The sequence below is a fragment of the Emys orbicularis genome, chromosome 2 (assembly GCF_028017835.1).
Source record: "Emys orbicularis isolate rEmyOrb1 chromosome 2, rEmyOrb1.hap1, whole genome shotgun sequence".
In the NCBI taxonomy this organism is placed as follows: Eukaryota; Metazoa; Chordata; order Testudines; family Emydidae; genus Emys; species Emys orbicularis.
Genome location: NC_088684.1, coordinates 201,816,380 through 201,837,297, shown reverse-complemented (window position 1 = coordinate 201,837,297; position 20,918 = coordinate 201,816,380). Strand labels below are relative to the sequence as shown.

Here is a 20,918-nt window from a genome sequence, read left to right as displayed (position 1 = left end):
CAGAGACACAGATGTAATCTAGCACTGTTAAAGTGTGTGCCATTTCAAACATGTCACTCACCTGCAGAGGTTTGTTTCGTATGTCATTCCCAGAGTGCATTATCACCAAAGAGCTTAATGGGCTATTTCCAAAGGCTTTTTAGCCTTACAACTACTTCAGTGTTCTTCCATTGAGATAACACCATGCAGGACTGTCTCTTACTCTCTATCTCGCTCTTTTTCTGGTATACAAACCAGGAGTTTGTGTTACTGCAGCCTATGCCAAAGCAGTTGAAAGCAGGCCTCTCTCCTAAAAGTGCTTTTTGTAAGATTTACCTAAGAAGATATTACTAGTAAAATAAAATGACCCTTTGCTGTTTGATGAAGTTCAGTTCTCTCTGCTATCTGAAAAACTATTTGCCTTCACTGAACAACAAAGCTCCTGGGTAGATATAACCACTTGTTGTGTAGAAATTCTGATTGCACATTTTCTTAATCTCTGTAAACTCGTTTTGCTATAGTAAATGGATATTTTAAGTTACAAGATCATAAATAAGAATATAGGAATGGCCATACTGGGTCAGACCAATGGTCCATCTAGCCCAGCATTCTGTCTTCCAACAGTGGTTAGTGCCAGATTCTTTGTTTAGTTCAGGGATAGGCAACCTTTGGCCTGCCACGTCCGCAGGTTTGGCCGATCGCGGCTCCCACTGGCTGCGGTTCGCTGCTCCAGGCCAATGGGGGCGGTGGGAAGCGGCGGCCAGCACATCCTTTGGCCCGCGCCGCTTCCCACAGTCCCTATATGCCTGGGACGGCGAACCGCGGCCAGTGGGAGTCGCGATTGGCCGAACCGGCGGACGTGGCAGGTAAACTGGTCCGGCCCGCCAGGGTGCTTACCCTGGCGGGCTGCGTGCCAAAGGTTGCCAATCCCTGGTTTAGAGGGAATGAACAGAACAGGACAATTAGTGAGGGGTCAATCCCCTGTTGTCCAGTCCCAGTTTCTGTCAGTCAGGGGTTTAGGGCGCCCAGAACGTGGGGTTGCATTCCTGACCATTTTGACTAATAGCCGTTGATGGACCTGTCCTCCATGAACAGGTTAACTGTGCACTGTGTGAAGAAATACTTCCTGTTGTTTGTTTTAAACCTGCTGCCTGTTAATTTCATTGGGTGACCCCTGGTTCTTGTGTTATGTGAAGGGATATATAACACTTTCCTATTCACTTTCTCCACACCATTCATGATTTTATAGATCTCTATTATATCTCCCCTTAGTCATTTCTTTTCTAAGCTGAACAGTCCCAGTCTTTTCTCTCCTCATATGGAAGCTGTTCCATACCCCAATCATTTTTGTTGCCCTTCTGTGTATTTTTCAATTCTAATATATCTTTTCTGAGGTGGAGAGACCAGAACTGTACACAGTATTCAATGTGTGGACGTATCATGAAATTATATAGTGGTATCATGATATTTTCTGTCTTATTATCTATTCCTTTTTCTAATGGTTCCTAACTTTCTGTTTAGCTTTTTTTGACTGCCATTGCACATTGAGCAGATGTTTCAGAGAACTATCCACGATGATTCCAAGATCTCTTTCTTAAATGATAACAGCTAATTTGGAACCCATCATTTTATATATATATAGAGAGAGAGAGAGAGTTGGGATAACTTTTTCCAATGTGCATTACTTTGCACTTATCAGCATTGAACTTCATCTGCCATTTTGTTGCCCAGGCATCTGGTTTAGTGAGGTCCCTTTGTAACTCTTCATAGTATTTGGAGTTAACGATCTTGAGTAATTTAGTATTGTCTGCAAACTTTGCCTCCTCACTGTTTATGCCTTTTTCCAGATCGTACCACAGTAGTTCTACAATTTCATGTTTGAGTTCCTTCAGAACTCTGGGGTGAATACCATCTGGTCCTGGTGACTTATTACTGTTACATTTATCATTTATTTATGGACAAGTCCCATCATATCATCAAACACACCCCTTTGCAAAGAGAAGCTGCAAAAGATGTTGTATGTATCAAAAATATCAGGGTTATGGATTCTGTAGATTTCTACTCACCACCTATTTTGTTACCATTCACCTTGGAGGTAATTTTGCTAAAAATGTTGTGTGTTTTGCTGAACATTTTCTGTGCTGCCCTATGAGATGAGAGCACCAATAGCGTTAGTAAATATTATTTTAGAAGTGTAAATGCTGTAGTAGGGACTCCTGGAGGATAGTTCATGGGAATTCACAAGTGTCCTGCTGAAAATGAATGAGTGTGTTGTAAAATCTCACTATCTTTTCCATGAGTTTAGTTGGTTTTTCATCAGTCCTGCTGTAATGGATTCATACAACTCATTTAACACTTTTTTCTTCGTTGCTAAAAATAGCTGCTTATCAGTTCAACCCGAAACGCACTAAAATGTGTAAACTTTCTACCCCCATATACTTGTACATTGCTGTGTATGCTAATTTAATTATTTTAAAAAATCTTTAATATAGCACGACCCCTTTCTTTTAAAGACTGATGTCCCATATTACTGATATATTGCCAATATTTTAATTGGAAGATCCCTTTTAAGATCTGACAGTAAACACAGTCCATTTCCATTTCCACTTCCAGAACAAATCTGGTCATCAGATGACCATAGTGTCAGAGTGGTTTCTAACTTTGCTTTTTATTGCTAGGGATTATTGTTTCCAAATAGGACATTTATTTCTGAAGAGGATGATTATATGGGTGCTGAACACCCCCAGTTCCGACCAGTGTTAATGGCATTGGCTACATTAGGATATTTTCCCTAAAAATTCGTACTGTTGCTAGAACGTCCAGCTCATCTTGTGGAAGCAACAGTGGGAGTCCTTATGTAGGCAAGGCCCCAGGCAGCTACCAGCATTTTAAACACTGTGCTGTGTGGACCTACTCTGACCTGGTCTGAATGATGTAGTACTTAAGAGACTGATGGCCATCAGAAGCCCTGCATGAATAACTACACACACGCTTGCTATGGCCAGTGGAAAAGCAGCTGTGACAGCAATGATGGGAAAAATTCTAGCACCCCACTACCCCAACCCTTATACGCTCCGCATCTTGCCAGAGGTGCATAGCCGTTTATAGGACCAGGGCCGGCTCTAACTTTTTTGCCGCCCTAAAAGTTTTTTGCCAAACTCCCGCCCTCCTCCCCCGAAGCGCCGGGCCGGGCCGCCCAAACCCGAGCACCACGCCACGCCGGGCTGCCCAAACCCTGAGCGCCGTGCCGGGCCGCCCAAACCCCTGCCCCGAGCGCCGCGCCGGGCCGCCCAAACCCCCGGAGCGCCGGGCCGGGCCGGCCAAACACCCGCCCCCCCCCCCCGAGCGCCGCGCCGGGCCGCCCAAACTCCCGCCCTCCCCCCCAGCGCCGGGCCAGGCCGCCGAAGCCCCCCCGGCCCCCAGTGCCACGCTGTCGCCGAAACACTCCCCGCGCAGCCCGGCCGAAAAAAAACCAAAACAAAATACCGCGAGCGCCCCCCGTCACCCCAACATTGGCCGCCCCTTCTAAGGTGCCGCCCCAAGCACGTGCTTGGTCGGCTTGTGCCTGGAGCCAGCCCTGTATAGGACAGAGACCTAAGAGGAGTTCTGTTCCTGCTGCTTATTCCTAACCTGAAAGCACAAACCTCTGGCAGAAGTGTTAGTTGTTGCAAAGGTATGATGATCTTCTCAAAGAGAGGGTGAGAGTAATGAGGAGGTGCGGATGAATTCTTAAGAAAGAAAGAAAAATTCTGTTTTCATGCAAAAGTGCAAGGATTAAAAAGTAAAGTGGTTAAAGTTTTCAAAAGCATCTAAGTGATTTACTAGCCTAGCTCCCATTTTCAAAAGTGTCTTAGGGTATATCTGCACAGCAATCGAACACCCACGGCTGGCCCGGGTCAGCTGACTTGAGCTTGTGGACTTGGGCTGTTGGGCTGTAAAAGTGTGGTGTAGATGCTTGGGCTGGTGCCCAAGCTCTGGGACCCTGCCAAGAGGAGGGTCCCGGAGCCTGGGCTCCAGCCCGAGTCTGAATGTCTACACCATGATCTACTTCTATTTCAGAGCAGAGCAGATCAAAATTAGGAAACTTTTAGTATACAGCAGCAGAGTCCACATGGACAGTTAGCATGCGGCAGGCTAGTGAGGAGTAGATTTACACCCTAGCTTGCCATGCATTGTTTGTGTAGACAAGCCCTAAAAAAGCCTAGACAGTCAATAGGATGCAGGCTTCTATATCACTTGGGCACTTTTTTGAAAATTTTACCCAGAGTGTATATTTTATAATGTAAATGGCATTGTTTCTAAACAGAGGACCCAAAACTGAAAGGGACCCTACCACAGTTTCCGTTTGTGTGTGTGCAACTTTGCATGGAAAAATACCTGTGTCAGATCTGGGGCAGGGACTGTCTTTATGATGTGTGTGGCACAGCACCTAGTACAATGGGGCCCTAATCCCTGACTGGAGCCTTCAGGCAATACTGTAATGCCAGCGATACTACTATTAATACATGCTTTAACGCCAGTGCTTGCACACTATAACATTTTCATGAACAGAGTCTCTTTATCTGAGTTTGGCATGAATAGATTCTGTTACCTGTGTGCTCAACTGTCAAGTTCAGGCACTCCTGTGTGCTCATGTTAGTGCTCTAGAAATATACGTGCATGTGTTTGCACACACGGCTGGGTTATGTGAAAGAAATGGAATCCACTTTTTGAAAATTTAGCCCACATTATTTTCTAAATTGTCAATGGCACACAATAAGTTGTCTTTAAAAATAGTCCAAAGAATAGAAAATAAGACTCAGCATAAAAGTTCTAATTCATATTTTGTTGACAAGAACATCTTCTGATGAGAAAATACTTTTTATATACAGTAAAATAGCTATTTGAATATAAACCAAAGAAGAAAAAATTCTTGTGCAGAGTTAAACATTTGACAAAACTATAAAAATGAAGGCGGAAATGTTGATATTTGTACTGGTGGCTTTTCTACCTTAAACAGAAGCAATCTTAAACAAATCAATGTAGGTGGAGCTGATAGCACCACAGATAACTAAGGCTGCCTACCACTTTTCATTTTAAGACCCTGTTTTCAGATGCTTATAGCTTTGCCAGTCTTCAACAGTTTTGGCTGAAATTTTCCATGCCAGGTGTCTGCCACTGGCTGAACAATTAATTATTTAATTAATTGTATTTATTCATTTATTTATAATTTCAGCTAAAATGGTTCAGCTGTGTTCAGGAATGAGGCTAGGGAAAAATACATTGTTTTGCCCTCTAAAAAGAATGCTTATATCTGTTTGATTGTTTTGGAGCAGTGGCTTGAAATTTGGCAGGAGGGTTGGCCTGGTGTCAGGGATGTGCCTTTTGGGAGGATCAGAGGGAGACAGGAGGAGGTAAGGGGAAATAGGAGTGCGGGGGGGGGGGGAGTCAGGACTTGGTTTCTGGGTAGTGTGGTATATAGGAGCAGAGAAGGAAAGGGCTGAAGGGGTGGAGGGCAAGAGATGGGGAGGGGAGTGGTCAGGGATGCCTGAGGCCACATATTGAATGAGATGGATAAAAGGAAATATTGAATAAGTACCCATTCACTGAATGAGCCAGTGATCCTGTTGAAAAAATAGTATGTGATTGTGTAATTAAAAACGGAATCATAATACTTATGCACAAGGTGGCCACTTTAAGATTGCACTGGCAACCTTAGTTCTGGCATTTCCTAACTTTCAAGTGCTTGAGTTTGCAACCTTAATAATGTTCTTTTAAGGTAGGGTTTTTAAATGTTATTTAGGATATTGAGTGCATACCAGTGACTTATTTAAGCCATCCAGTGATGGCTCTGTTGCTCCATAATCTTCATTTTTTAAAAAGCATGTACAATTGAATTTACCTTAGTTTTAGATAGAGCTCATTGGAAAGAAATCAGTTCTGATTTATTTCATGAAACTGAGCAGTCATGTCAAACAGGGAACCAGAAATCAGCACAATAATATACTCATATAACAAAAAGTTATGGTTTAAGTAACTTTCAGATTTCAAAAAGAAGCTAGGACTGACGACCAACCTGGACGTATCATATCATGCTTCTGTATGAGGTGCTGAGTGGACCCCTCCATTTGATGATGCAACTGGATAAATAAAAGGAGGATCAGTTCTGACTTTACATTTCTTTGAGGTGTTGCTTTTTTTACAGCCTTAAGTTGAAATCTGTATTTGGCTATATACATTTTTTGTATTCAGTTGTAACTTTTGTATTTAAATTTTTTAAACTTTTCTTGGAAACAAAGTTAAGTACTGTCTCATAGAAGATAGAGATGAAAAAGACCTTTTAGGTCACCTAGTTACTTTCCCTGCCAAATTTGTTCCCTGTATAGCACATTTTCTAATACTTTGTCCAGTCTATTTTTAAATGGGACTGTCAATAGGAGTTGAGTGCCTAACTCCCTTAGTCTCATTTGAAGATCCCAACAAGACTGAATTAATTTTTTGAGTTCTATTTTATCAAGCTGCTGAATGGATATCCCTTGAGACCAAAATCCTTTATGCATAGAACAGGTATTGTACAGGTATCAGCACTGCAAATTTCCCTTCTCCTGCCCCTCCAGTTTTCCCTATGCTATGTTCTGGAAGGACAGTCTGCAGGGTTGAGAGGCTAGCTCAGTCTCCATACCACTAAAGCTCTTGATCTCTGCAGAGATAGCTAGCAGTGCTGCCAATTTTGAGAGTGCTTTTTATGATGTAAGCTCCTTTTCAGTAAGAACTGGACTGAGCCCACTAGCTGATTTCACACAGGTTGCCAAGCAGTCATTAGGTGGCAACAGCGTTCAGTCACCTCCAACCTGCCTCAAACCCTTTTATTTACTTTGGGATAGTTTTCATTATGGCTTGTGAATTCCCAGTAGTGTCTTCTAGATTTATTGGTATCCAGATTGATTGAGAGGTAAAATTTCCTCTTACCTGTACAAGTGTCAGTTATATTTTTATTAGAGCGGTTGAAAAACAGCCAAAAGATATAAACAAACAAAACAAAAAACAAAACAAAATCCCTTGCAATATTTTGTCACTTTTTTGTTGAAAATTTTCGTCAAAGATTTTCTACAAATTCCGGGGCAGGAATCAGTGTTAATGAGTTTACCATCTTGAGAAGAGTGCCTCTGTGGTGGGGACCATTTCTTGTTTGCAGGAGGCAATTCAGTGCCAAAATCTATCAGCCTTGCAGTGTGGATAAGTCCACACAAACTGGATATCTTTATTATGAGAAGTGAGCCTTATAGGCAAGAATACGTTCCTTCTTTAGAGTAACATGACCGTATTAAGTAGGTGTACTGTACATGAAAGCAGTGGAATGAAAGCAGTATGTTAAAGGTCTTCTCCTGCTCTCATTGAATTCAGTGGCAAAAACTCCCATTGTCTTAAGTGGGTTCAGGATCTTCTAAGTGAATTTTTTTTTAATATACCAACCGAAGGAATCTTTTTTTACACAACTAAGCACAATTGAGTCTCAGAAAAGCGATAAGAAAAAGGAATGAACCCTTCCTCCTTTCCCTCCTTCAAACCGCCCTCCCCAGAAAAATCAGGTCTGTATGTTAGTTTGGGTTCAAGGAGCTATGGAGCTATGTTGATTTACACTGGCTGAGGATCAGGCCCTTAATTGGATGTTTTTTAGTAGTCTTTTAGGAAGTGAGAGGAAGATACTTTTTCACAGAGCAGTACAGTAAAGGCATAAGCAGAGTGACTAGCATTTTCGCAATGCAACACATTGAAACAATTCAGGGCTTTTGTTCTACAATGCTATAAATTAAAATCTGAGTATTCTATAAGCAGGTTTCACAGTAGGAAGTGCCTTAATAAAATTTATAAGGCATTATATGGATTTTTGTACCTTGTATCAAAGTTTCTATAAAGCAGTCTACATTTTCCCCCAACAACTCCAAAGGCTGAGAGGAAATAAAATTAACTTGGATATGAATCAAAGCCTGATAAGGAGGTATGAAAATAAAATAGACACTACTTTGGAAGGATAAGAAAGGAAACAGTCTAACTGAAAATGTTGTTTTTTCATCTTTCTACTTACTCATCACATTTTTCTGTTTTTCCTGCCCACTTATTGAGCTCACACATAAATGATTGATTGAGTCAGTGAACTCATTGTAATAAATTTTGTTTGATGTGCTGTCTTAAAAAAATATCTTTTGAAACTCTGTCTCTTTTCGCTGTCTGCTCTTACCTTCTGGCATTTAATATCCAGTTTCCTCATCTGTCTGATTGTCTCTGACTGAATATAGTTTTTCAAACCTTAATGCAGCCCTCTTTTTGTTCTGGTTTAGGTAGGTATGTAAAGTAAGCATATGATTTGACCATCATTAGTAATTTTGCAAAGGAATGTAAATGTGTGTGTTCCCTTCACTGAGTTTAAAAAAAATAAAAAGAATAGTCTGTGTATAGACACTTGATAATATACATTTACAGTAGGTAGATCTGTCTGTGCAGGCAAATGAATACAGAGATTACTTTATCATTGAATTACATCTGGTTTAGTGTTTACAGGTACAGAAGTTGCTTTTGTGGGTTTGTTCCTTATTAAAATTGAAACAGGCCTGTAGTGTTTTAAGAAAACAGCTTTAAGTACAGACTAAACAAAAATACTTAGTTTTATACATATATAAAGATCCTTTCATCCTAAAGGGTTGCAGAGCATTTTACAAACTGATACTTCTGGGGGCATGAAGCATCTATAGCATCTAATCCCCACACAAAATACTTCAACAACATACAGTAAAGGTAACTACAGTAGTATAGTGTTTATACAAAACATATAAAACTGAAAGTTAAAATGTATGGAAATGTAGAGTTAAGATAATTTTAAATAATTATTCCATTACGCTTACAGTTCATCATTTGGCTAACAATAATATAGATGAGGAAATCCACTTTATGTACTTAGTAACAGCCTTAACTCTGATCAACAAGATAAATGGTATACTGTTTCAACCTAATTATATGCTTTACATAAATCATATATTAGCAATGTATATTCTGAAAGACTTTGTGAGTGTGTCTTGTTGGTCAGAGTTAACTTATGGAAGGTGGGGGGAGAGAGAGAGAGATGAAGAAAAGTCAGATAGCCTGGGGACCATGCAAAGCATAGCAGCTTCACAAGATGGTGGAATGGCTGATCTATGAGGAAAGGTTTAAAAAAATGGGCATGTTCAGTCTTGAGAAAAGAAGAATATGGGGTGGGGGCTTATAACAATATTCAAATATGTTAGGGGCTGTTATGAAGAGGATGGGGATCAGTTGTTCTCCTTGTCCACTGAAGGTAGGCTAGGAAGTAATGGTCTTAATCTGCAAGGGAGATTAAGATTAGATATTTCCAACTATAAGGCGAGTTAAGCTCTGGAATTGGTTTCCAAGGGAGGTTGTGGAATCCCCATCACTGGAGGCTTTTGAGAACAGGTTAGAGGGCCGGCTGTAGGTGAAAATGGCACCCTGGGCAAACTTGTATTTTGGCACCCCAGGCCCTGTGGGTGCGGTGCCCCCCATTGCCCTTGGCCCCCATAAACTCCCCAGGTTCCCCAAACCCTGCAATCCCCTCCTTCAGCCCAACCCCTGCACTGTGCCCCCTTCGCCCGAATCCCCACACTCCCCTTCTGCACCCCTAACCTCTGTCCCCTCCTGTGCCCTAACCCCTCTGCTGTGCCCTCTGTGCCCCTATCCCCTCTGCTGTGCCCCCTGTGCCCCTAACCCCTCCGCTGTGGCCCTTGCGCCCCAACCCCTGCACTCCCTGCCTGTGCCCAGGTGGGGAAACTGATGTGGATGCATGGAGCGGCTGGCATTGCTGCTCGCTCCCCCCCTCCAATGCTGCTCCTCCATGCACCCCTAGGGGGCTGTGAGGTGGGGAGTGAGAAGCGACGTCAGGGCTCCCTGCATCCTGCTCACTTCCCCCACCTGGGCTGCGTATGGGGAGGACAGCAGAGCAGCTGCTCCTGATGTTGGCCTCACAGCACATCCCAGGTGGGGAAAGTGACCTGGACACACGGAGTGCTTGGTGTTGCTCCTTGCTCCTTCCTTCCCAGCCCCCTAGAGGGGTGCGGAGGAATGTTGGGAGGGGGGGCAAGCCGTATCTGTGCATTGCCGCTCGCCCCTTCCCACCCCCATTCCTCCGTCAGCCAGGAGCAGTTTCTGACTTCACACCGGCAGTGCGCACTTCTGCGCTGTTGCACGGCGCCCTCTTGACCATGGCGCCCCTGGGCGGTTACCCGGGTGGCCCATCCCTAAGGCCGGCCCTGACACCTGTCAGGGATGGTCTGGATTTACTTGATCCTGCCTCAGCATGGGGGGCTGGAATTGATTGCCTTTCAAGGTCCCTTCTAGCCCCACATTTCTATGATTCTAAGAGAGGAGTAGCTTTTAAGTCTAATGAATTCGTTAAAGATGTATGATTGAAGTAGCAAAGTGGCTAGGAGCTCACCCAGTTAAACACTTCACATTTATTGCATAAAACATAAAGCATTGAAGAGCTAAATTGGATGTGTTCTAAGCTAGCGTTATTTGTATAATCATGAAACTTTCAACTGGGATTTTCAAAAGGGCCTGGGGGAGTTAGGTGCCCAACTCATATTGAAAGTCAATGGGAGATGAGCACCTAACTCCCATATGTCCCATTTGAAAATCCCAATCTCAAGTAATTCAAGCCCCGATTCAGCAAAGTATTTGGGCATTTGTGCAACTTTAACCCTAAAAGTAGTTTATCGAGTTAAGTGGGATTATTCATGTGTTAAAAATTATGCACGTGCCTAAGTACCTTGCTGAATCGGGGCCTCAGCTGGTGTGGGGGCAACGTCTAGTTCCAAGTGCATTGAGGCTCTACTAAGCTGCACAGGGTTCCTGCCTCCCCCTTGGACTCGTTGCCTGTTGCTGATACAAACGTCTTTGCCCAGCAGCTTTGCTGGTGGAGATCCAGTCAGGACTGAGGAAGATTGTCAATAATCCTTCTTGTGTTTCAGATTTCTTTTTCTTCTCCATTGTAGTGAGCACAAGTGCCTGTGGACATGTATGAGTGTGAATTTGCTAGTGCTAGAACAGTTGTATTAATCTGTTAGAATCATAGAATTGTAGGTCCGGAAGGGACCTTGAGAGATCTTCTAGTCCAGTCCCCTGCACTTATGGCAGGGCTAAGTATTATTTATACCAGTGGTTCTCAAAACCAGTCTGCCGCTTGTTCAGGGAAAGCCCCTGGCGGGCCGGGCCGGTTTGTTTACCTGCCGCGTCCGCAGGTTCGGCCAATCGCGGCTCCCACTGGCTGCGGTTTGCCGCTCCATGCCAATGGGGGCTGCGGGAAGCGGTGTGGGCCGAGGGATGTGCTGGCCGCCCTTCCCGCAGCCCCCATTGGCCTGGAGCGGCGAACCGCGGCCAGTGGGAGCCGCGATTGGCCAAACCTGCGGACGCGGCAGGTAAACAAACCGGCCCGGCCCGCCAGGGGCTTTCCCTGAACAAGCGGCAGACTGGCTTTGAGAATCACTGATTTAGACCATCCCTGACAAGTGTTTGTCTAACCTGCTCTTAAAAATCTCCAATGACTGAGATTCCACAACCCCCCAAGGGTTATTATTCCAGTTCTTAACTACCCTGACTGTTAGGAAGTTTTTCCTAATGTCCAACCTAAACTGCCCTTGCTGCAACTTAAGACCATTGCTTCTTGTCCTATCTTCAGAGGTTAATGAGAATAATTTACTTCCTTCCTGCTTGTAACAACCCTTTATGTACTTGAAAACTGTTATCATGTCCCCTCTGTCTTCTCTTCTCCAAACTAAAGAAACCCAATTTTTTCAATCTTCCCTCATAGATCATGTTTTCTGGACCTTTAATTATTTTGATTGCTCTTCTCTGGACTTTCTTCAGTTTGTCCACATCTTTCCTGAAATGTGGCACCCAGAATTGGACACAGTATTCCAGTTGAGTCCTAATCAGCGCAGAGTACAGCGGAAGAATTATTTCGTATGTCTTGCTTACAACACTCCTGCTAATACATCCCAGAATGATGTTTGCTTTTTTTGCAACAGTGTTACACTGTTGACTCATATTTAGCTTGTGATCCACTCTGACCCCCAGATCCCGTTCTGCCGTACTCTTCCCTAGGCAGTCATTTCCCATTTTGTATGTGTGCAACTGATTGTTCCCTGCTAAGTGGAGTACTTTGCATTTGTCCTTATTGAATTTCATCCTCTTTACTTCAGACCATTTCTTCAGTTTGTCCAGATCATTTTGAATTTTAATCCTATCCTCCAAAGCTCTTGCAACCCCTCCCAGCTTGGTATCATCTACAGACTTTATAAGTGTACTCTCTATGCCATTATCTAAATCTTTGATGAAGGTATTGAACAGAACTTGACCCAGAACTGATCCCTGTGTGACACCATTCGTTATGCCCTTCCAGCTTGACACGGCACCACTGATAACTAGTCTCTGGGAATGGTTTTTCAGCCAGTTATGCACCCGTCTTACAGTAGTTCCATCTAGGTTGTATTTCCCTAGTTTGTTTATGAGAAGGTCATTCAAGACAGTATCAAAAGCCTTACTAAAGTCAAGTATACCACATCTGTACTGCTTCCCTCCTATCCACAAGGCTTGTTACCCTGTCTAAAAAAACTATTAGATTGGTTTGACAAGATTTATTCTTGACAAATCCATGCTGATTGTTACTTATTACCTTATTATCTTCTAGTTATTTTGCAAATTGATTGCTTAATTATTATCTTTCTAGGTACAGAAGCTAAGCTGACTGATCTGTAATTGCCCGGGTTGTTCTTATTCCCCTTTTTATAGTTTGCCCTTTTCCGATCCTTTGGAATCTTTCCTGTTTTCCATGACTTTTCAAAGATAATTGCTAATGGATCAGATATCTCCTCAGTCAGCTCCTGAATATTCTAGGATGCATTTCATCAGGTCCTGGTGACTTGAAGATATCTAACTTGTCTAAGTAATTTTTAACTTGTTCTTTCCCTATTTTAGCCTCTGATCTTACCTCATTTTCACTGGCATTCACTATGTTAGAAACCAGTTGCTACTAACCTGTAATGGGAGACTGGGAAAAATTGGAAGACACTGTAAAAAATTTTAAAAGCTCTCTCTCTCTCTCTTTTATAACTTCCAATACTTGAAAAATATTTGTTCTGTGAAACTGGTATTTGGGGTGGGGGGTGGGGAATTGAAATCCTGGCCCCATTAAAGTCAAAGGCAGAATCCCCAATGACTTCAGCGGGGCCAGGATTTAACCCACAATGTCCTACCTAGAATTCAACAAGATCGTTTCCAGAGGGAAATGTTAGTCCTGTGAGAAGTTAAATATGTGTGTGTAAAATAAGTCTTGGTTGCAAGCTTAATTGTCGTGGCCTGTATTATACATCTGACCTACAACTGACATGCAGACACCTCTCGGGGTGAAACACTGCAAAAGTCTAACTTTGTACCATAAGAGAACAAAACACTTTGGGACAGGAATATGGCAAGAATTCCATAATCATTTGCAATTGTAGGTGGAATTTTGCTAGGGAAATTGGAAAATGTCTAGAACACGGGGGCTAAAATACCTACTTTTCACAAGTCCTCAGAACATTGGTTTTATGTCTCATCCAAAAGACACTTGTAACAACACAGTGTTTCTTCACATGTTGGGACATGAGTTGTGAACCAGAGGGAGGAGTACCACCTACTGAATCACCAGTGTCAATTCGTGCATCACCTAGGTTTTCCATGGGGGGAAGAGGGTCTCCCCTGTTGAAATACTGCTAGGTTTTGTTTACCTTTTAGACGTGTCGAGGGCACAGTCAGATGTAGTATGTTGCAGCTGAAATCTAGTTATGGTATCCTTTCTGTACAGCACATGGATAATAAATACACAGTCTTTTACAAAATGTATAGAGAATTGTATTGTATTTGTAGCTGGATTTATGTGAGTGACCAAAGCTTTTTGGCAGGTAACTGAACACTCAGCCAGTTTATATTTTCCTATGTTTTCTGCTGGGCTGCATGATGAGCGAATTAGGGCTGCGTGTCTTGCCTGGGCTGCAGTTTCACCATTCTGTTGCTTCTCTTTAAATATAAAAGGACAAATACTAACCGTCCTTTCAGGGTGTGGGGGAAAAGAGGCAACTAGAAGGGTAACTGGGGAGAGAGTTGTGGCATCTTGCTTCCAGGCACTCTATAATTCATGGTATTGCATAACATTATATTGGGTGGAGCTTGAGGTAAATACCATGGGCTATGTGCTTTAGTGCAGACCATACCAATCCATTTGCAGCCCCTTTATACACCCTTCCTGTTGCTTCTCTTAGCTGTAATTTGTATGCGTAGTTGCAGAGGGCTCCTTGTCATTGGAATACAGACTCAAAATATATATAACCATTTTGAAAACAGTGTTAATTTGCACATATCTGGGGAAGAAATCTGAAGAAAATCAGAATTTGGCCCAAAGAATATTATGCTCTATTGTCTAAAATAAACAGTTGCTGTTAAAATGACTCATTGTTAGTAATTTAAAGAGTATTTTTTGAAAAAGTTAGTCTAAAATTACATAGCCTTCACATTACCTTGATGAAAGTAATGTTCTAATGTATTGTTTGGATTGCAGACATATAGTTACAAACTTAATAGTCACATCCTGCATTCTTCCAATTAGTGGCAAATCTGCCATTAATTGCAAGAGAACCTCTGCTTTTCAGGCAAGACCACATCATAGATGTTAACCTTCTCCCCCCTCCCCGCTAAAATACACTTTTGCTGTTATAAAGTGCAGATTACTTTCAGATTCACCCCCTCAGACTCTGGTCACTAAATTTAGCATGCCATATTTTTCAACTTTCTCTTTGAGTAACAACTTGATAAATCTCCTCATCATCTGATGGCAAATGATTTATTGAGGTTTGCTGCATAATTAATATTACAGCTCATGTGGTGAGTGGTAGAATCCTGAAATATCTTCTGTGGCTTAGCCTGTATAGTAGAAGGAGAAGGTTGGGGAAGAGAAAAGGATAATCCTGTGATAGGGGAAGGATAGTTTTGTGACTTAAGCATAGGAATGAGAGTCAGGAAATGTGGGTTTTATTCCCAGCTCTGTCACTGCTTCCTGTCTGGCTTTGGGCAAGTCATTGCAGCTTTCTTTGCCTCAGTTGATCATGCTGTAAAATAGTCATGATAATACTTCCTGACCTCACAGGGTTGTGTGATGCTTAGTTTGCCCAGGCTTTTAAATTACTTTGAAGTGCTATAGAAGCGCCAACTGTTGTTTATTAGAATTAATGGACACTGGTTACTTTGCCTGTTCATTGAGTAGCACTTACTCACACAAGTCATACTATTGGATATATGGAATCTATAAGCAATGAGAATTAAAGTAAGATGACAGTTGTCTGACAGACTGAAAAAAAATCAAAGAAAATGCTAGGAAAGGTTGATGTCTCCCTGAATATTTGTCCTTTACCTCTTCTTGCAGGTTGCATGTCTTACCCATATAGCAGCTAATTACCTTAATTGCAAAATGGAAGCAAAGCGGTGGGGTACTGCTCATGGCAGTATTGTTCCTTATCAGGTAAGCAGATAACAGAGGATGTATTTTGTGCTTGTAATCTGTGGTTTTGTATAAAATGGTATTGGGAAATGATTTACTCTTGCTGTGACAGTGTTCTGTAATGCATCAGTATCTGGCTAGAACAAGGCTTTGTTGTTCATTTTAGATTTTGCATATTTCTTCATCAGTGGTAGATTAGTAACAGGACACTGAAAAAGATCAAAGGTGTCTGCTGAAATTGTATGACTTTAAAGCTTGATTGTTTTTCACCTGAGAGAGGCACTGAGTACAGCTATTTAAAAGAAAAAAAAAGATGATTTGTATTGCTTGCTAATTATTGAACCAAACTTTATCACCACTGAATGCCAGTATCTTTTCCTTGTGTCTCTGTATGAGTGATATGAATGGGTTAGGGTGGTCCAAAGGTCCCACAACATTTAGGTAGCTTCCACTGACTTTGGTAACAGCTTCTCTTATCTTGTGTGTGTTTTGAGGGGGTGGGGGAAGAGGAATAAAAGCCCACGTGTGGCATTTTTTTTATTGGGAGTTCAGAAGCTGCTGGTATTTTGCTAGTGGTTGAAGATACTTGGAATAACACGATGCCATTTACATAAATGAGCACACTCTGATCTTTTTAAGAATTGCATCTGTCCAGTGCTGAGAACTCTGCCAGTAATCAGAGAATAACCATTTGCTAGCAGATTATTTTCTTGTAGGGTGACCAGATGTCCCGATTTTATAGGGACAGTCCCAATTTTTGTGTCTTTTTCTTATATAGGCTCCTATTACCCTCCCACCCCCTGTCTCGATTTTTCACATTTGCTGTCTGGTCACCCTATTTACTTGTCTTGGTGGCAGTACTAATGTGAAGATCAGCACTTAAATTTAATAAAAAGGATCTGCTGTCTGGGAACAAATCCTGTGGTTAAAGTGTGACTGTAGATGCACTGAGTGCTTGTGTGGGCTTGAATGGTAAGACTTTTCCCTGCACTCATCCACTGCAAATGGAAAATTTAAAAATAGAAATACAGGGATTTTTTTTTTATGGATAAATCAACCTATCTATATATCAGTACAGCATTAGTACATCCATCTGTATTTTATAGAGCTAGGCCAAACCCGTAACTTTTGATCCAACCTGTTCTGAACTTCAGTTCATTTTGCTATGGGTTGGGTTAAACCTCATCGATACTGGGCAGTGTAACTACCACCCTTCATTTAGGATAGTTGTAAGAAGCCAATAAGCTCCTTTAGGTAACCAGGTAGCTGAAATAGTAGAGGCTTCCATTCTCAAAGACGGGCATATATCACAGCCTAAAACAAAGGCATGTGCAAGGCACAGATGGGTGGAGAGGTTTTGCTGGCTATTGTGAAGGTGGTATGTCTGTGAGAGGGATGGTAGAAAGAGCAGAGATGCTGAGAGACAAGGTAGCATCAGATGAAGCCTGAACGAGCACTGGGAGCATGGCCCTGAGAAAAGCTAAGAGAGGGAGCTTTTGGGTAGAGTTCTGGTGAAAACGGGCTTGGAGCCATGAGTAAAGAAACGGTCTTTTGTTGTTTGATTTCTTTTGTGTTCAGGAAAACAGGACTTTGTACATTCTTTTAAAATAAAAAGTATCGCATCAAAGAAACACCTGACTCCATCATCATTTTCTCCTCCTAACTGGAAAAAAACCTGCAAAACCCAAGCTACTCGGGTCAAAGGGGGTAGCAGATAAAAACAAAAACCTGATCCAAACGACACTGGGTTTACTTAAGTAAAACCAAAACCTGACTACCTAAAACATTTTTTTTTACCCTCCTGAGCTAGGATACTTTGGATAAAATGGAACTTGGATCCATTCACCTAGTTTTGCTCTTGCTTTTGCACAACCAAAACCTAACTGAGATCTTGAAAAAGAAACACACAAACATGGCTACAGAGCATAAAGACTTAAGAGAAGTTTTATTACCCCTCTTCACTTATGAGCACAGAGTTAATCTATTTAGGATGCAGTGATCATAGGATAAATATGGATTTTGTTTAAATCTAGTCTAAAATATTAGTGGAAGAGTTATATTCTGGTCTACTTTCAATTTTTAAAAAGTATTTGGGGAATGTTCTTGTGGATTGACTGTATAATTATAAATAATATTATAAGAAATCTTAATCTAATTAGAGTTCTCTATTTTTTGAGCTAGTAATTTTGGTGGGAGTGCTGTGGTTTTCCAGTGCTTTGGATGGATCATCTGCTAACTTTCCATTAGTGAACAACTATGGTTGTAACCATGAGAATTTTTACTTTCTAGAACTTTCCTTTGCATTTATATGGCTCCTTCCAGCCAAGGATTTCAAAGTTCTTTAGAAATATTAATTAATTATGCTTCTCAGCACTGCTGCGAGGTAAATTTTATTGCATATTATTTACAGATGGATACACTGAGACACAGGGAGGTTAAGTGACCCAGATTACACAGGTAATTAGAGCAGAGCTTGGAGTAGAACGCCAGAACCTGGATTTTTGGTCCCCAGTCTTAACTATTAGAAATATTGCCTTTCACTTCCTAGAATAATATGCAAAGTTTTGAAATGTTAATCCTTCCAGAGAAATGTTTGTTTTCAAACATTTTGAGCTAATTAAATATAACTTGGTCAAATAATAAAAAGGCCATTTCAGAAAATTTCATTCTGTTTCAGAAAATCTGTTGTTGTTTTTTTCTCAGAAAATCTGTTTTTTTTCCCTTGGGACAGTGGACTTTTTAAAAAATTTGGCATATGTGAGTCTTCAGACAGGCAGTAAATTACAAGTTTGAAGTGATGTGGCGTTTGCTACAGTGCTTTAAAAATGTCAAAATGTTGTTAAATCATGGCAGATTAGGTAACCTTGGGAGTCTCTCTTTCAACAGATGTTGAGGATTTTAAAAAGCCAAAATGTAAACAATTTACAACATCTGCATCTCTATGCGTGACAGAATTCTGACTACAATCACATCACAGTATTGACCAAAGCAAGCAGTATTTAATTAGAACATTTGAACGTGCATGTAATTAGCAAGTGTATTTGTGTTAATTGATGCCTGTGTATTCTAGGGCTTCTTCGATGAATGCATTCAGCTGTGTGTATCAAGTGTCCTCTTGATTCCTATTTCATTAGCCTGAAATCTCATGATTTTGGCCAGAGTATTCTTTGTCAGTGGTTTATTTGTTCCTATGTAGAGGGCCAAATTTTACTCTGAGTATGCCTGTGCAATCCTACTTCATTCAGAAGGCTGCTGAATTGTAACTCAGGCCATAATTTGACCCCAATGTGTGGTTTAAAAAAAAAACAACCTTTCCCAATTATAATATATGAATAGACAATGTTGTGTTATAATGTATGGTCTTCTAATTCTCAAACACAAGGTTGTTATAAATTTCTTCATAGTTCAATTCAGTACAATTGAATGATTCACTTATTAACGACAGTGTTCATTAGCATACATCAAAATTATTCCTGGGAGCTAAAGAAGCGAGAGGCTTAGCTTTTCTCTTCTAAGCATGTTTTATCATTAGGAGTAGTTTGATTGGGAAATATCTGGTAGGTCTTGATGGGTATAATATAGGAAATAGAGGTGAAAAGGAAAGGCATGCTATGTTAAATTTCAGAGCATTAACTCACACACCTCCTTTCAGCCACTAATGAGATTTGGATGTTGATAGAAATGCTCCTGTAGTTCAAAAGGCAAAATGGTCTCTATTAAGGACAAGATAGTTCAGGCAGTGAGAGGTTTTTAAAACCACAGGTCACTCCCAAAGCTGAAAATAAAGGGCCCAGTCCTCACGTGATTTGACCCAGAGGTTTTTGTTTAGAACCTTACAAGAAACCATGTTTGGCCTCTGAATGATTAACTTAATTTGTTTAAGTTTTCATTTACCAAAGAGGAAGAGGGAGCAAAGGTGTTGGGAGGTGGAAATATCAGCTGGATTTTTTTTTTTAAGTTGTATGTTTAAAACAATACATAAAAATGATCTTAAAGTTCAAAAATCATTTTTATCTAATGAAACTATGCTTACATTTTACATTTTTTGTTGTGAATAAAAAATCCTTTCATGTTTTTTACTTGCATTAATGATCAACTAGGTAGAAAAGTGGGTGGCATCCAAAATTTGCTCCCTTCCTGGACTTTTTTTTTTTCTTCTGTGGGTTTTTGTTCGTTTGTTTTAAATGTCCTATTAAAAATAAGCTATCATATAGCAAGAGCTATAACATTTTTGAAATCCCAGTTCCCAGATTGGGCCACAAATCTATAACACAACAGAGGGCAAGAATGTTGCGACTTTTCTGAGTGGACATTGGTCAGTCTAGATGGGATTTTACTTGCATAATTTGCACAGACAACAAGTGACCAATACAAGTGCACAGTTTGAGGGCAAACACATGTTGCCTTAAGGTTCCTCAGTTATTCTGTCCCTTTTGAGACCAGTTTGAGTATCTAATCTCCGTCTTGCTTGCGTGCTGTCCACCGGCATCTTTATGGAATGGCTCTCTGAGCTCCTCTTCTGCTAACGGTCCCTCTCACGGTGCTAGTGAGGCTCTCAATTATGTTTATTTAAATACTGATTTTATAATGCTAATCTGGAACCCTAGTCTCTCCACAGCTATTGAAGTGACAATACTGCAGACAAAAATTAAGATAATGACCAAGCTTATGGCGCTGCCAACACTCCAGTATTAGTATAAAGCCAGCAGACAATCCAAATAATAATCTTGAATCAAACCCTTCATTTGCTGCTCCTTGATCCACTTTAACAGCTTGCAAAATGAGGTGCATTTTACAGTGTACCAGGAAGACTAAAAAAATGCAGTCTTTAGTGGACCAAGGAGGGAAGTGAATTCCAAAGTTGCGAGGGCCCTTCCTGGGGAATGCTTTGCCATGAGCCCTCTCCCATTTAAACTGATGGGGTTCCAATTTGAACACCTCCATTGATCAGTACTGCAATAATATTTTATGGAGAGAGACTGTCTCTCAGGTGACTAGGTTCTAAGCCAGTGGTGAGCAACGTGCGGCCCATCATGGTAATCTGATTGCGGGCCGCGAGACATTTTGCTGACATTGACTGTCTGCAGTCATGACCCCTTGCAGCTCCCAGTGGCCGCAGTTCACCATTCCCGCCCAAAGGGAGCTGCAGGACGCGGCAGCCAGCACATCCCTATGGCCTGCCGCATCCCGCAGCTCCCATTGGCCGGGAATGGGAGCCACTGGGAGCTGCAGGGGGCCGTGCCAGTGGACGGTCAATGTCAGCAAAATGTCTCGCGGCCCGCAATCAGATTACCCTGATGGGCCGCATGTGGCCTGCGGGGCGCAGGTTGCCCACCACTCTTCTAAGCTGTTGACGCTTTTATATGTTAAAGCCAAAACCTCG

The 20,918-nt window shown here is 41.6% G+C and overlaps 1 protein-coding gene across 1 annotated transcript in view; it reads left to right on the top strand.

The window, feature by feature from the left end:
• Positions 1-20,918, top strand: part of SUGCT (succinyl-CoA:glutarate-CoA transferase) — a 503,164-nt gene that overhangs the window by 81,553 nt on the left and 400,693 nt on the right. The window contains exon 9 of the mRNA XM_065399115.1: positions 15,461-15,556. Coding sequence (XP_065255187.1) covers positions 15,461-15,556 — 96 coding nt within the window. The remainder of the gene's footprint in view (positions 1-15,460; positions 15,557-20,918) is intronic.